Source organism: Mercenaria mercenaria, chromosome 5 (genome assembly GCF_021730395.1).
Source record: "Mercenaria mercenaria strain notata chromosome 5, MADL_Memer_1, whole genome shotgun sequence".
Lineage (NCBI taxonomy): Eukaryota > Metazoa > Mollusca > Bivalvia > Venerida > Veneridae > Mercenaria > Mercenaria mercenaria.
The window spans coordinates 77,303,051-77,319,611 of NC_069365.1; the positions used below are offsets into that span (position 1 = coordinate 77,303,051).

Genomic DNA, 16,561 nt, shown 5'->3' on the forward strand with positions numbered 1-16,561 from the left:
TCTTTAGATTACATATTGTGGAAGAAATGCAGGTAGGTTTTACTATTGCCCCAAGGTTATTTTCAATGAAATGAGCAAAATTCAAAACAGACCCACAGGATTCGACCTTGATTTTTCAATGTTGGAGTTAGAATTCTGTCTCATTAAATCTGTTTACTTGAGGAAACTTGAAAAAAAGATTTTTACAGTTTTATTTTGTGTTTTATAATTGTTTAACAATAGTTTGATGTTTCTTTTATCAAACTGAATGTTGTAATGAATTCTCTGCAAACGTTTTAGATAGTGGCTATCACATTGAATTTTGTCTCTTCTTGAGCGTGAGGAAATACCATAAATTATACAAAATTTACAAAAAATGGCACGGTAAAAGTTGCTTAAAATTTGCAAAACAAGTGTAAAACATGGTCAACTAAGAATATACCAAGCAAATGCCATTTTTTAAACATTGCTATTAGGGGTCCAATACCTTAATTATTAATGGTACTGTCCAAACTGAAAGATGGACAAGTTCATAACAGCAGAATAAAACAAGCATAATAATGATAACATCACAGTATCTACTGGCTGTATTGAAGACCTTACTGTTTTTGCAATCTGAAACAAATCTATCAGCCAAAGTCAATTAACCTTTAGCATGCTAGATAAATAGTCGTCTGCTGGAAATGTCGTCTGCTAAAATTGTAAAGTTCATTCAATTTGCTCCAAAATTGGAAGAAATATTGTCAGAGTAGCAAACAGCTTGGAACCTGATCAGACGCCGATTTAATCGGCGTCTGATCTGGTTCCAAGCTGTTTGCAAAGGCTGTTAAATTCGCCTGCAGCAGGCTAAGGGTTAATTTATTCCAACAAACTACTACTGTAATACCTGCTGGCCTGCATGTTAAAAACAGGTTGTATATTGTTGTTACATACATGACCACTAAAATGTTGGTTTCTGCAAGAACTGAAGATTTTCTGTTATAGGTTGAACTTGCAAGTGAAAGAATGTTTAAAAGAAATAAGAAAAGCAAAAACATGAAAATCAATCACACATCAATATTTCTAATGTTACAATAGAAGCTGAGAAGTTTCAAGCCTGGTAAGTGTCAATAACTTCCAGCAACATCATGATCATTCCACCATGTGTGTTAATCTTTGATGGTGGTATTTTTTCCAGGAAAGATTCCTTTGCCAGACTTCAAAATACCACATACAACTAAGGCCATATGATATCTTTCAGCTTTAACAGTACACCTTACAATTCTTCAACATTTATTCACTGCTTGAGCATACATCTTAGTCAAATCAATAACAGTATGTTTACTAATGAGTAAATTTGACACAAACTGCAATCCAAACACGAGTTATTGACCAGTCTAAAATATCCAGCATCTGATTGGTCGTTTCTGGACACAGTCTGGAAATTGACCAAAGGCAAGGCTTCGTTCTTAGACTGGTCTCCAAACACAGTTTTATTACAATAGGATATAACTGGTAAGCAGCCAGTACCCATAAGGAAGTACACAGAGACAAAGAAATTCTAAAAAAGCATTTGGCCTCTTCCACTTTGTTTAGTAAACACATATGAGCCGCGCCATGAGAAAACCAACATAGTGCATTTGCAACCAGCATGGATCCAGACCAGCCTGCGCATCCACGCAGACTGGTCAGGATCCATGCTGTTTGCTTTAAAAGCCTATTGCAATTACAAAAACTGTTAGCGAACAGCATAGATCCTGACCAGACTGCGCGGATGCGCAGGTTGGTCTGGATCCATGCTGGTCGCAAATGCACTATGTTGGTTTTCTCATGGCGCATATTATAATGTCTGACATGCTGAAAGACATCTTACCTGTCCTAAATCATTGAGCTGCTTAATTCTTAATTTTTCTTCTTCTATGAATAGTTTCCTGAAAACAATAACACTTCTATAAATAGAACACTAATGGAAATTAAAAGAAAGAAAATATGAAAAAGGCGAAAATCAAAACAAGGTAAAGTGTAAGTATATTGCACATACTTTACAATATAACAGAGAGGTTTTGGAAGAATATTTCATAACTGCACTTAAAAATGATTATTTTAATCATATGAATTAACAAGAGCTGTCACTAATGGTGACAAATGCCCCCGCAGCACCTTGACCCTTGACCTGGTGACCCAAAGTCAGTAGGGGTCGTGTACTCAATAAGTACTATCAGCATGTGAAGTTTGAAGGTCCTGGGTGCAGTGGTTCGCGAGTAAAGTGCCTTCATGCAAAAAGTTAACATTGGCCCCTGTGACCTTGACCTTTGACCTGGTGACCCCAAAGTCATTAGGGGTCATGTACTCAAGAAGTATTATCAGCATGTGAAGTTTGAAGGTCCTGGGTGCAGTGGTCCGCAAGTAAAGTGCCTTCATGCAAAACGTTAACATTAGCCCCTGTGACCTTGACCATTGACCTGGTGACCCCAAAGTCAGTAGGGGTCGTGTACTCAGTAAGTACTATCAGCACGTGAAGTTTGAAGGTCCTGGGTGCAGTGGTTCGCGAGTAAAGTGCCTTCATGCAAAAGTTAACATTGGCCTCTGTGACCTTGATCTTTGACCTGGTGACCCCAAAGTCAGTAGGGGTCGTGTTATCAATAAGTACTATCAGCAAGTGAAGTTTGAAGGTCCTGGGTGCAGTGGTTCGTGAGTAAAGTGCCTTCATGCAAAAAGTTAACGTTGTGACGAACGAACGAACTAATGAACTAACAAACTGACGGACAGTTGAAAACTAATATGCCTCCCTTCCGGGGCATAAAAAGATGTTCATAGGACTTTGTATTATTTCTAAAAAGTGCTATAATGTAAATTTGCAATTGCATATTAATTTGAATATGCAATCTCTTAAGGTGTCTAATTAACATATATAGTAAGAGGATGAAGTTCTCTCAATGTTTGCTCTCAAAAAATGGAAATCATTAACAATCATGAACAAAATCAACTAATGATTTGCATGTCTCTTTACTGTCTTTCATTTCTTTTGTATCTCTCAGTCTGCCATGTGATGTTAAATAACTTCTTTTTTCTTGTTTATCTTGAAAAAAAAAAAAACATAGCTCCAAAACAAAGATAAAAGTAAATTAAAAATGTGTTGGTGTTAGATCTATTTAGTATCAGTGTAAGACACTATGAAATCATTAATATTCTCAGGAGACTAATTTTCCTGGCTTTCGTTGCAGAGACATTCCATGGAATTAAATCCCAACAAAAAATTAAAACCTATCCATTAAACATGTACATTGTGCATGTAAAAAATTTTAAATCTTTATAATTCATTCCTCACAAAATAGCCATTATTACCCAAAACCATGAAATTTTGTACCAGCAAGATTAAGTAATTTCATAGTATACAATTAATACCAAAATCGACGTAAATGAAAACATTCAAATTTTTCACACAAACTCTGAGTAACTTTAAAAAAAACAACAACTTACAAAACTTTGATAGGAATCTCAAATGTGTATTTACTTTCCGCCATGTATTCATACACCATTAATTTCACAGCATCGTTAGTTTCAAATTGGAATGTACGAGTCGTTATGTTTTCACACATGGGTTTTAAGGTATCCAAACGTTTTGAACGTCTTTTAAAAGAAATTGGTCTAGTGTGTCTAGCCTGGTCCGAGAATACCTCCTGAAAATAAAAGCCGTACATTTCAACATGCAAATTTCTATACCTTACTTGTGCACCATGCTCAAAAATAATATTGATGTATGTGCAAGCAGTAACAGTAACTTTCTTCTTAATTTTATTCTGGCAGCACATTTTTCTCTCACAAAGTTGTTCAAGTATAAGATCTTTTGAAAACAAGCTCAAATGATCTCAATATACTGTTATTTTACAGCCTGTGAAATGGTTAAAAATATAAACTACTTATTGTCAGATCAAAATCATTCATGATTACCTGAATATTACAGTTCAAATCTAGTAATATACTCACAAGAGAAAACTTACAAAACACTGCTATCACTGACCTCTTGCAGTGATCATGTGTTAGGACGCAGTCAACTATATATGAGTGTACCGGTAGCTGTGCAAAAACCAATAAAGACTCAGATCAGTCTACATCAATACTGTTTGTGCATCCCAACATTCATACTGTTGGTCTATCAATTTCAGCAATATTGTATGCAACTGATAAGCAAACAGTATGAATCCAGTTTAAACTGTGTGGTCATGCAGGCTGATCTGGATCCATTATGGTCGCAAAGTCCTAACATTGGTTTTTGCACAGTGGCACTCATAATGTATGCTTTCCTTTAATACCTAACTCCACATCCTCCTAACTGGATATTGTTCAATTCTTTTATCGACTACATTTTAGAGGCTTCCGTGGTCAAAAATACTTAAGATCACTGACTTTGAATCACATTCCATCCACCATTCTAAGTTTGAAATCCTGCAAGGGAGGAAATAATCCAGTTGTTACTCAGTTATCCAGCCTTCCTGAGCTTGACATGATGCTATGAAAAGCACCTGGTGCCTTCTTCAACCAGGAGGGCTCACAAGTTGCCATACGACCTGGATTTTGTCAGTTTACTCACACTGAACATACAATCAACTACATTTCACCTCCTGTAACTTACATTGCTATCCTGCATGTCCACTACAGGTCCAGTTCCTTCATTCAACCAACCCACAATTGTCAAAATCCCAACCTTACTGTTGTCAGTACCCCTGTAAGGTATATAAGAAACAATATTTGAGCCGCACCATGAGAAAACCAACATAGTGGGTTTGCGACCAGCATGGATCCAGACCAGCCTGCGCATCCGCAGGATCCATGCTGTTCGCTAAAGTTTCTCTAATTACTATAGGCTTTGAAAGCGAACAGCATGGATCCTGACCAGAATGCGCGGATGCGCAGGCTGGTCTGGATCCATGCTGGTTGCAAACCCACTATGTTGGTTTTCTCATGGCGCGGCTCATTTCATCATCTTAGTAATACGTCTTACTAAAAGACTGGGTGATGAGTTGGCAACTGAGTTCATTCTGGAGTCTATTTACCTAAATTTAACAATTTACTTCACAAAATGCTTTAACCATAAATTAAGCACAAAGTCTTTGCCATTAATTAACTATGAATGTTTGGCCATGAATTAAGTATTTAAATATATTCTGGCAGCCATTTATATTTTTTAAAGACTTCAGTACTTTAGTTTACTCTTATAATCTTGGTGTGAAAAAGGGAGTAACAGAATCTGACCTTTCTGTAGTCACTTAAATAATTATATATGTGTAAAATGTAATCAAAACAAATTTTCTATTGACAACACTGTGCCACGAAACTAAAACTATTGGTAGCAACATAAATCACTCATATTCTATTTAAAAGAAGTTGTAACTACTATAGAACGTAATTTTTGCATCACTTTTATTCCGCATTTTAACAGACAACAAACATTTAGTATAGCTAAGAATTCATGCTTCTTGGCAGTTTGTTCCTCCAAAATTAATGATTTTTAACATTCATGTGTGTTTAGAATTTGCATGTTGCTCTGTTCAGGAATATTAGTGAAAACAAAACCATCATGAATATTACTCTATCATTATATGTGAATAAAAGTAATAACAACCTTATTACACTGTATAAAGAAAACACATTTTGAAGTGTTTTGGTGGGTTTCATACTCACATAAGACAGAGCTTCAGTTTCATATCAGTGCAAAGTAATAACTCATTTAAAGTGAATATCACTTGTCCAATCTGCGTCATCTGAAAAAGAGATATTCAAAGTAAGGACAGGGAAATCATAATAGCTAGACTATCACTTGTTAAATCTGTTTCATCAGTAAAAGAGATATCCAAAGTAAATTTACACCATATAGTGTGAATATCTCTTTTCCAAACCTTGTAATCTGTAAGAGATATTCAAAGTAAAGACAGGAAAAATGTAACAGTGTGAATATCACTTGTCCAATCTGTCTTATCAGTAAAAGGGATATTCAAAGTAAACTTTAATCATACAGCGTGAATATTTCTTTTCAAAATCTTGTCATCTGTAAGAGATACTAAGTAAGGATAGGAATAATACTGTGAATATCACTTGTCCTATATGTGTCATCTGTAAAAGAGATATTCAAAGAAAAGAAACGGAATATACTGGGACGAATATCCATTTCTGTATCAGTGACAAATGTAAAAAGAGATATTTAAAGTAATGGGAGGTAAATCCTGTGTAGTGAAACACTAAATGCTGAAGCATCCAGGCGTACTTGAGCAATTCATGTAGTATCCTGCCTTTTTTTTTGTTTAACTTGGATGATAACTTGAGCATTCTGCTAATCCCCTTGCTACCTCAAGCAAACAGTGTGTACAAGTGTGAAAACTGTATCAGTCTCCAATACAGTGGTTCTCCTTAACAGTAGAAAGACCTAAATATTTTTATCAGAATTTTGATATTTTTTTATTTGGCTTAAGATTTTTGTAATTGAAATTGTTTTATTTATTTTCCCAGAGATTTCAGGCCAATGTGTGTGATACCATGAATAAATAAAATTGGAAATTAGAAAATAATTTCTTTGCAACAGCATTCATTTTCATTCTCATGTGGTATCTGTGGCAGAAGTGATTATGTAGTGCTTGTTTGAGGGTTGGGAGGGGGTGGGTAATACAGCGGTTAGTTTGTTGTTTTAAGTGAGTCACCTGTAATGAGAGATATTCAAAGGCAAAAGGAGAGGGAAATGATGACCATGTATCGCTCATCACAGATTTACAGCTGAAAAAGATCTATCAAAAACGTTTCAGTTAAATTACTTTGAAAATTGGCCTGCAGATTCATAGATTTTCGAAGTTTTCCATAAAACAATATTGGAAAAACCAGATCCACCCCAAGCACTTTCGGGATTTCTTGCCAAGTCAAAATGACTTTCAAAAAATTCTATACAAACCTGAAGCACCAAAATAAATGACCTTCAAAAAGGAAAACAAGAAAGTGCCTTCTACTTACAGTTCCTGTCATTCTCTCTTTCACATGGTACACTGTAACCTTGACTCTTGTCGTAGGCTCAAGGCCACTGGAATCTCCAAACCCTACTGTCTTAAGAAAATGAGGGTTGTTGTTTTTCTGTAATAAAATCAAGGTATCATTGTCTCATTTTATGTTTCCAATACACTAATGCCATCAGGTGTAATGCAGAATATCAAAAGAAAATACAATTTGTGCTTGGTATTGTTTACTGATCTGAATTTGTGATTTTTTTTCCTATGATATCTCATTTGTATGGCCAATGTAAAAGTCCCCAGTAAAATTGTTTAATGTTTTGTTTTTTTTTTGTTTTTTTTTTTTTAAATCAGAAAAAAATACTTAACAGTCTATGTAATTAAATTACAGTTTTACACAAGAGCTGTCTGTAAGACAGCGCGCTCGACTTTTTTCAGTGCTTGACTCTGAATTAGAGCTTTGCCAGTAAAAAAAAATCCAAGTTAAAAAGGGAGATAACTCTGTCAAAATTCAAATCAGAGTTATGGGAATTGTGTCTCCTGGTGTAGACTTTGATAGTAAATAACTATTTTGAGTTTCAAGTCAAAAGCTTTAATAGTAACAGAGATATTTGACTTTATCAAAAATTTTAGCAAAAAATTCTAAGTTAAAAAGGGGCATAATTCTGTCAAAATTCAAATCAGAGTTATGAGGATTGTTTCTCCTAGTGTAGACTTTGATGGTAAATAAGTATTTTAAGTTTCAAATCAAAAGCTTTGATAGTAACAGAGATACCTGACTTTATCAAAAACTTTAACCAAAAATTCTAAGTTAAAAAGGGGCATAATTCTGTCAAAATTCAAATCAGAGTTATGGGGATTGTTTCTCCTGGTGTAGACTTTGATAGTAAATACCTATTTTAAGTTTCAAGTCAATAGCTTTAATAGTAACAGAGATATTTGACTTTATCAAAAACTTTAAACAACAGTGATGTGGACGCCGGGGCGAGTACAATAGCTCTACTTTTTCTTCGAAAAGTCCAGCCAAAAACAACAATATAACAAAAATTTCATTACATCCCTACGCTGTTTTGTCCTTTTTTTAAATGCAAAGTAGCCCTACAAAGATCATGTCTAAAAGACACAAATTTGTTTTGAATAATATGACTTTGTTTCGATTTTTCTGTAAAAGTAATATTTCCATTCCAATAAATCTTGCTCCACCTTGGTCAAAAACACTCATTGTGTGCCATGCAGCTTCATTATATAACACTCCTAAAAATAACAAATAATTGAGCCATGCCATGAGAAAACCAACATAGTGGGTTTGCGACCAGCATGGATCCAGACCAGCCTGCGCATCCGCGCAGTCTGGTCAGGATCCATGCTGATCACTTTTAAAGCCTATTGGAATTGGAGAAACTGTTAGTGAACAGCATGGATCCTGACCAGACTGTGCGGATGCTATGTTGGTTTTCTCATGGCATGGCTCATATATCTAAAAATGGATACTAGATTTTTTCATTGGAAAAAATTTATGTTAGCACTCATGATGCTTTACCTCTAAAATAGCACAAACATGTAAGTATAAAATAACCTTATAATCAGTTTTGCAGCATATCTTTTGGAATGTTATAAAATTTTCTTTTCATTTTATCACCTGTCATACAACATATTCACTAGAAAAGAATAAATATCTCAAAATTTTGAGGATGTATGCAGAAATTGCGAACCCCTGAAAAATAATGTCACCCTCTTGGCTATGGCCTCAGCAGACATTAAATTTCACATGTTCACAATTTCTACTATCACACTGGAATGCACATGATATTCATATAATGTTGTCTTACCTCCACCATTTCAGTATGGTTGTGCTGCAGCCAATTCTGTTGTTGTGGTGGTACTATGATATAGATAACAACAAAAGGGTTGGGCGGTAAACCTGTACTATCATTTGGCAAACCTTCAATTTCTGAAAGTTAAAAATATTACATTTACAAAACAGCTGTTTGGCTTAACACAGTCAATCACATAATTTTGAAAGGACTTTTAACCAAAGAGAAACAAATACAACATACTGTTGCCCAGTGGTTAAGGCGTCCGCCTCGGGATCGGGAGGTCGAAGGTTCGAGCCCGATGGGGAGCATTCGTCTGGGGGATGCTTGTCATGGGACTCGTTCCGGAAAGGCCGGTTCATGAGCCCGAGCTAGTTAAATGAATGGTTACCCATTTCTATCCACCTGGCGCCAGGCATAATGGTAGGAGTTTGGAGGTGATTGGTATGCACAATAAAGGTGTCTCATACAGTGTACGAAATTCAGATTTGAATCCACTAGCCCGTTCGGGCTACCAGATTGGAAATTTTCCAAGCCCGACACCAATTTCACTAGCCCGAACTTTAACACCTTAAAATACATGATTTTTGCACCATATAACATTTTGTTTTACAGACATCTCTATGCATGTTTGAAGTAATAAAAAGACATACAGTACATGTTTTGCCATGTTTTTGAAAAATTTTAACTCGAAATACTCCAGTCCAGATCAGCATCATCAGAGTCAAAAAGCATCGGACATGACACTCCTTGCCAAAACGAAATCTAAATTGTTACGCCCGATTTTTTAGGATCCGCACTCGCCAATTACTGCAACTCAGACTGTTGACAATTTGCAAGATGTAATAACGAGTGCTGAATACACATTTACATACACGCTGATAGCATAATTTAAGCTCCGCCTACTGCAGGTACTTGTGAGATTTTCGCGAGAAGTGTAAAAGCTAATCAAATTATCCGTTACGCTAGAGGCGATTGTATTCAGCCAATTAGCGCTGCGGTTACGTCTTTGACACTGTGTTTGCTTGTCAACATGTGAGTGCAAAAACCAACAATAATTCCATAAACGTTTCTCAGTCTGGAAAATCATGATGCAGTACTCGTTTAGCATGATTTTTTAAACAAATTAGGAAAATTCGGTAGCCTGGTCGGGCTTGTACCTGCAGAAAATCGGTAGCCCGAGCTGAAATTTGGTAGCCACGGGGTGTCGGACTACCGCGAATTTCGAACACTGCTCATAAGCAAAATTGGCTGGCCCTTTCAATAGGGGTGACACTACAATAAACAAGACCTTTACCTTTTACAGTCCAACCTTTCAATAGTGGCTGCTGAAGGAACTGACTAATACTGACCATTATAGACCGGATACCACTGTATCCAGGCTTTCTTTGTGACAATATTTAATTGAACCGTCTTCATCGATAATATCATGTATATGAGATTCATTGTTTACAATCATGATTAATGCATTTTATAATGTTGCTCTACTGAAAACTGATACTAAGCTTAAAACATGTTGTTACGATGTTACGCACAGAGGTCACAATGTATATACAGCAGTAACAACAGATACACTGAGCTGATGTTTTAAACACAGAGGTTAAATGGTATACACAGTGGTAAAAATGTATACACAGAGGTTACAACGTATACACAGTGGTAAAAATGTATACACAGAGGTTACTACGTATACACAGTGGTAAAAATGTAAACACAGAGGATACAACGTATACACAGTGGTAAATATGTATACACAGAGGTTACAACGTATACACAGTGGTAAAAATGTAAACACAAAGGTTACAACGTATACACAGTGGTAAAAATGTAAACACAAAGGTTACAACGTATACACAGTGGTAAAAATGTAAACACAAAGGTTACAACGTATACACAGTGGTAAAAATGTAAACACAAAGGTTACAACGTATACACAGTGGTAAAAATGTATACACAAAGGTTACAACGTAAACACAGTGGTAAAAATGTAAACACAGAGGATACAACGTATACACAGTGGTAAAAATGTTTACACAAAGGTTACAACGTATACACAGTGGTAAAATGTAAACACAGAGGATACAACGTATACATAGTGGTAAAAATGTATACACAGAGGTTACAACGTATACACTTAACAAACTACCTAAACTTATCTCCATGGCAGGATCATCAGTTGAGCCTGCAGCCTGCGTCTCAAACTCCATTCCTGTATCAGACGGCATCATGTGCACCATTGGATCTTTGCCTGTCTTGGCTTGAACCTGTTCTCTCAGGCTCTGAAGCTGCATCTTAAGGCACTCATAGCTGGCAACATGTAGTGCCTGGATCCAGCCATCTCGATCTTCCTCAGTTTTAGCAGAAAATGTGTAAATCTCCTCATCCCCTTCAAACACTGTAAATACAAATATTTCATTCTTACATGGATTGATTTGCTTGTAAGTTTTATGATGAAGGAAATCAAGCATTGTATATTCTGTAGTAAACAACAGGTTTGACATGTGGAACAGTGAGAGAACATTATGTCAAATACATGTATTGCCTCGTGATGTCGTCTTTATTACTACATACTGAATGTCTACCAGGATATTTTTTACCATAATATTTTATTGATGAGCATGTAAAACTAACAATAATCAATGCGTTTGCATGTATTAATGTATGATATAATACTTGGCTAAATTCCTGCTCATCTGACCTGTGATTTATCAGACATTTACCAATAACTATGCAAAGGTCTTGATAGGTTTATGAATATATAATCAAGGTAACTGTAATACAATTGGGCAGGTGCTGGCAACTACTAATGAAGTTAAAAATTCATGCTACATTCAAAACCCACTGACTAAAGTCCCGATTATCTTAATCTAACATACAGAATTGGTACTTACAGCACTGAAGATAATTTCTGAAGGATATAGAGAACTGCTTACCTATAACAAATGAGAAGTTCTGTTGTTCATTGACATCAAGTTCTACTGTACATCTCTCTAGAACAAACACTCCCTGTGGGTCTGATTTCTAGAAAATAAAGAAATATTCAAATTAATAAGATTTTGTCTTACATGTCTCCTAACTTCAATTAATACTAGTAAAATATGAAAATAAATTTGATAAAAGATATTTCTAACAATAAATCTTGATAACAGCTCTAATGCTCACTACAATATAAATGTAAGTCTAATCTTGGATGAGATTATCTTTTCAATATCACACAGAAGACCCTGTGACAGAAATGTGTACAATTTATGGGAAATAAGAATTCAGATGTGAACAAATATGAAAACTGACAATAAGTATAATGTGTATTCAGATTTAAATTGTCAATTTTGTTATCACATTTAATTATAATATTCATACTGACTTATAAATTTTTTACATGAAATCTGGAAAAAAAAATAAAGGTCCCTGCTACCATGTAACCTAGTACACAAAACAGTATATACTTCAACAGGAACACCGGTTTAAAACCAACTTATATAGATGAAGGTATAATTTGAAAAAATACATGTTTATTTTTCTTTCTTCTTTTATTTTTTTTTCAAACTGACCCTGTCTCTTTAGCTCAATAGGTATTGCATGAAATTTCCAGAGGTTGAATGCTGGAATCTTAGGCCAGGTGCATGCTCTCTGTAATGACAGACTGAAGACATACATACAATTTTGTCTAACGATATTTGTCCCCTACATCCAATTAAGTTGTCAATTACTTGCAGAGAACATTCTGACAGACTCCCATGTCTTTACAAAAATTTACACTTCTGCAATCCTTGATATCAATTTTGCTTTTACTTTATACAGAGACAAACAATTTTTATGAAATTTCTTATCTCAAATCAGGAATTTGACCCAATAACAGTTATAAATTCAGCCAAAAATAAATCCTGCTACTGAAAAATGGCTTTAAACTCCAATGGTTTTCGTGTTAAGCACCATAATGATTGTTAAACATTATTTCAGTTATATATGGCGGGAACCTAACCAGAGCTAATGGATTGTGTACCAGTACTAGTATTAATCTTTTCTCCAAGAGTAACTGCCAATAGTTGAACTTCTCCACATGATTTAGCGGTGGAGAATGAATGATTTCAGATACAATACTGTCTGTTTAATAAACACTGAAGAAAAACCTCTTGCCCAGAAATCTAACTCAAAATTGCACTCTCTGTATTAAGCTATGAGGGTGGACTGAACACTTTCATCTAATTCTGAGTTTATTTTGTTTGACCATCATCAACAAGTAAAAAAGAAAACTTACAAAATCTTTTCCCTTGAAATAAAAAAGTAGATTTCCTCTCAGTCTGAAGAACCTTTCAACAAAAGCTGAAACAAAATAAAGCATTCCTTTAATCTTTACCCTGCTAATTTTCTAAAATAGATAGGTCCATCATTCAATTTGGGCAGTACCAATTTTTTATTAAAGGGGTGTTCACTTAAAATTTACTGACTGAATAGCAAACAGTGCAGACCATGATTAGCCTGCACGGATCTGCACTGGTCGCAATGGCAGAATCACTTGCCACCAGCAGGCTAAAGGTCAAAAGATCATTAATCAATGAAGCAAGAATAGTTCTGAAGACCTTGCTTTCTCATTCAGTTAAAAGTTATGAAAATATTTTTGTAGGCTTTTCAGGTTTGATGACTATGAAGCACTGTGTCAGTCTAATTACTGGTAAAGAAATTAAATGGTTACTGAGAAATGCCCCTGCATGCAAAACTTTAACAAAGGTGCTAAGATTACATTTGGGAAGAGCAGAAAATCTCTCAAAATTCTTTGTATAGTTCAGCTAAAAAATGGCCATGATTAAGTTCAACCAACAGTTACCGGTATCTAACTTGCTTATTGCCTTTGAAGACTCAAGCTTCAAGTTTCAGTCCAATGACATAATAACATTGACACAGATACAGCCTTGTATGCAAAACTAGAACATAAGTGGCATAAATGACACCCAGAAAAGAAGAATACCAGTAGTTCATTTTAGAGACAAACTCAAAAGTAGACATGAAATCTTAAGCAAACAGTTGCGTTTTGGAAATTTTCTGCAGACTAGAGTAGTGTTAACCCTTACCCTTCTTAATTTCTATAATGAACTTGTCCATCATTCAATTTGGACAGTACCATTAACTGTTAAAAGGGGTGCTAACCAAAAAGGTACTGACTGAATGGCGAACAGTGCAGATCATGATCAGACTGCATGGATGTGCAGGCTGATCATGATCTACACTGGTCGCAGAGGCAGAATCAATCGTGTCCAGCATGATAAGGGTTAATTGTAAAAGTTACATGTAGATATATTCATCACCTTCTCCTTTCTTGAAGAGCTTGTCATTCTTCTGTTTGATGTATAAAAACCCTTCTTTATCATAACAACTGGAGGTTTGTTGTGCTAGGAAAGCAAGTTCTTTATTGTTAAATCTCATTGTTCACAATATAACTTCCCTGAAATAAAACAAAACATAGCTTCAAACAAGAACTGTGTTTGAGAAACAGTATTCATCACGAAAGATAATGCGTCATCTTATAAGCTTAAATAAGGTTCGTGGCTTAGCAAATGGCATTTCATTTTTCACATTATCAAAGCTTTTAAATTAAATTCCATGTCACTCTAAACTGCATGGAAAAAATAATCTGATCGTTTAAAGTTGCACCAAATTAATAATGTAAAAACATTTTAATGTTCATGTAATTAATGTCTTGACCTGTGAATAGTGTTTTGATATGTTAACTTCTGAAGGAAAGGTTTTCTTAACTATTAGCAAAAACAGGACCAGCGCCTCAGAATCACATACTTGTATAAATGATATGGTTCGCTAGAAGATATAAAAAATTACCAACATACATGGCCACATTTAAAAAAGTCTTTGTTTGCTGTCTCCCGATCCTACTTTTTAAAGTTGGGGAATTATTCTTTTACTAGTAGATATATGATTGTTTCTTACTGAATATTTCTTCTGTAAATAAGACAAATGTTCAGATAAACATTGTCCAGCATACAAACAAAGTATGTGGAGGGGCTGGGCCCATTATACCCAAGGTAAAGGTCATCAAGTTGTTATACTTGGAATTATTTTCATTTTAAATTTTTTCGAAAGCTTTGTTTATAGGTACTTTAATTTAAAAGATAATGACTTGAAATTAAAAATATTTCTTTTTAATCATCATCTGCATGTGTGGTCACAATCCCCATAACTCTAATTGTATTTTTGACAGAATTATGCTCTTTTCATACTTAGGGGCAATCTTCGCTTTCTGGAGATAACTTATTAATATCTTATACTCCTTCTATACTTGACTTTTAACCCCTCGGGGTAGTAGGGTCTTTTAATATCTTGGTGTATCTTCCATTTAAAGTAGAGGTCTCTTATTGAGACATAAATTCATTTTACTGTCAAATCACCAAATAGTGGAGTGCGCTGTCTTACGGACAGCTCTTGTTAAATGAAATATATATGATTTGTTCAAAATGGTTATTAAAGATTTTATTTTATGATCTGTGACGCATGCTCATGTAATAGAATTAAGGGCAACAGCCGGTTATAGTTTACGGGATGAACATAATATATAATAAAAGGAGTTAAAAAGTTTGTTGATTTAGTAAACCTTCTGACTGTTAATATAAGAACACATTGCCTTTCCCTTCAAACATTCACTGTGGTCTGGAGAGAAGGTTTTAGCTTTTGGTAACTTCTTTCTTTGTTTTAATCATTTAACATTATAAAATTTGTCACTCTTCCATATTTACTTGTAAGTTGACAGTTACATAATTATAAGGTTTGAATACAGACTGGTATTTGTTAACAAGTAATATATTAATATTACCATCTCAAGCAAACAAAAACTTAATGATAAATTCAATTATTACTTAAAACAAAATGAAGCCTAGAAAACACCTAGTCAAAATAATTTGACCGTGAGATTGTTTTAAATTTGTGACGGACAATCTTACTGTCAAAACTTCGAAGGACCAAAATAATGGAGGATAAATCACAGTCATGTAAAGTTAGTGGTTTTATCGCTTGCGCATACATTAAGCTGTGTAGACACGCAGTAAATGCTAATCATGTACAGTACATATATCAGTTTAAATCACCAGAAAATTCGTAATTTTGGAAAATTTTTCATAATTTTTTTCATAAATCAATGAAGAATTGAATCTCCTTTCGATGCATGTAAGTTTTATTTGAATTTATGGCCAATTTGTGACATAATCAACTTTTAAACCTATAGACAACAGGGTTTTTTTTCGGCCGTTTTTACAGCCGTTATTCGGCTATATTCCCAATGCCAAAAAGTATGTTTTTTTTCCCCAAAATAAGTGCAAAAATTCCCAATCTACATTCTGAAAAAAATTTCATCAAAATTGCACAAAAACTGACCAAATTATGGACAATTTTATAATGGAAGTATGTTAAAGATGTTCTAAAATGTGAAACAAGTGTATGAGAAAGTGCTTAAACACATCCTTACTTTATCCTATGGGACTAAATTTTCCCAATTTGGAACATTTACGCGTCAAAATTCCCAATTTTGGGGGTATAGGCTATGTTCCCAAATTAGCTGGAAAAAAACGTGGACAAGCTTACTGTCGCTGAGTGGCTGCTTTTTAATTTCTGACTTTTGCAGCCACGTTACAGTTTAACCGACACAATATAAAACAAACAGCATACGTCGGATTAGTTAGACTATTAAACCTATAGCATGTAAAGCGTCCACAGCCATGAAAATTCATCAGAAATTCCACCAATATTTTGGTCTTTCGAGTGTTTGACCTGAGTGGAGATATTGCCCATAAGAAAAAT

The 16,561-nt window shown here is 34.8% G+C and overlaps 1 protein-coding gene across 3 annotated transcripts in view; it reads right to left on the reverse strand.

The window, feature by feature from the left end:
* The window catches only part of LOC123557680 (inositol polyphosphate-4-phosphatase type I A-like), a 48,901-nt gene that overhangs the window by 29,942 nt on the left and 2,398 nt on the right, over window positions 1-16,561 (reverse strand). For all 3 annotated transcript variants that reach the window (XM_045349299.2, XM_053544044.1, XM_053544043.1), the window contains exons 2-11: window positions 14,065-14,201; window positions 13,020-13,084; window positions 11,695-11,782; window positions 10,908-11,156; window positions 8,777-8,898; window positions 6,955-7,071; window positions 5,641-5,720; window positions 4,592-4,682; window positions 3,439-3,638; window positions 1,832-1,889 (exon numbers count right to left, since the gene is read on the reverse strand). In XM_045349299.2, the coding sequence (XP_045205234.2) occupies window positions 1,832-1,889; window positions 3,439-3,638; window positions 4,592-4,682; window positions 5,641-5,720; window positions 6,955-7,071; window positions 8,777-8,898; window positions 10,908-11,156; window positions 11,695-11,782; window positions 13,020-13,084; window positions 14,065-14,182 (1,188 nt within the window). In that variant the 5' untranslated portion in view covers window positions 14,183-14,201. The remainder of the gene's footprint in view (window positions 1-1,831; window positions 1,890-3,438; window positions 3,639-4,591; window positions 4,683-5,640; window positions 5,721-6,954; window positions 7,072-8,776; window positions 8,899-10,907; window positions 11,157-11,694; window positions 11,783-13,019; window positions 13,085-14,064; window positions 14,202-16,561) is intronic.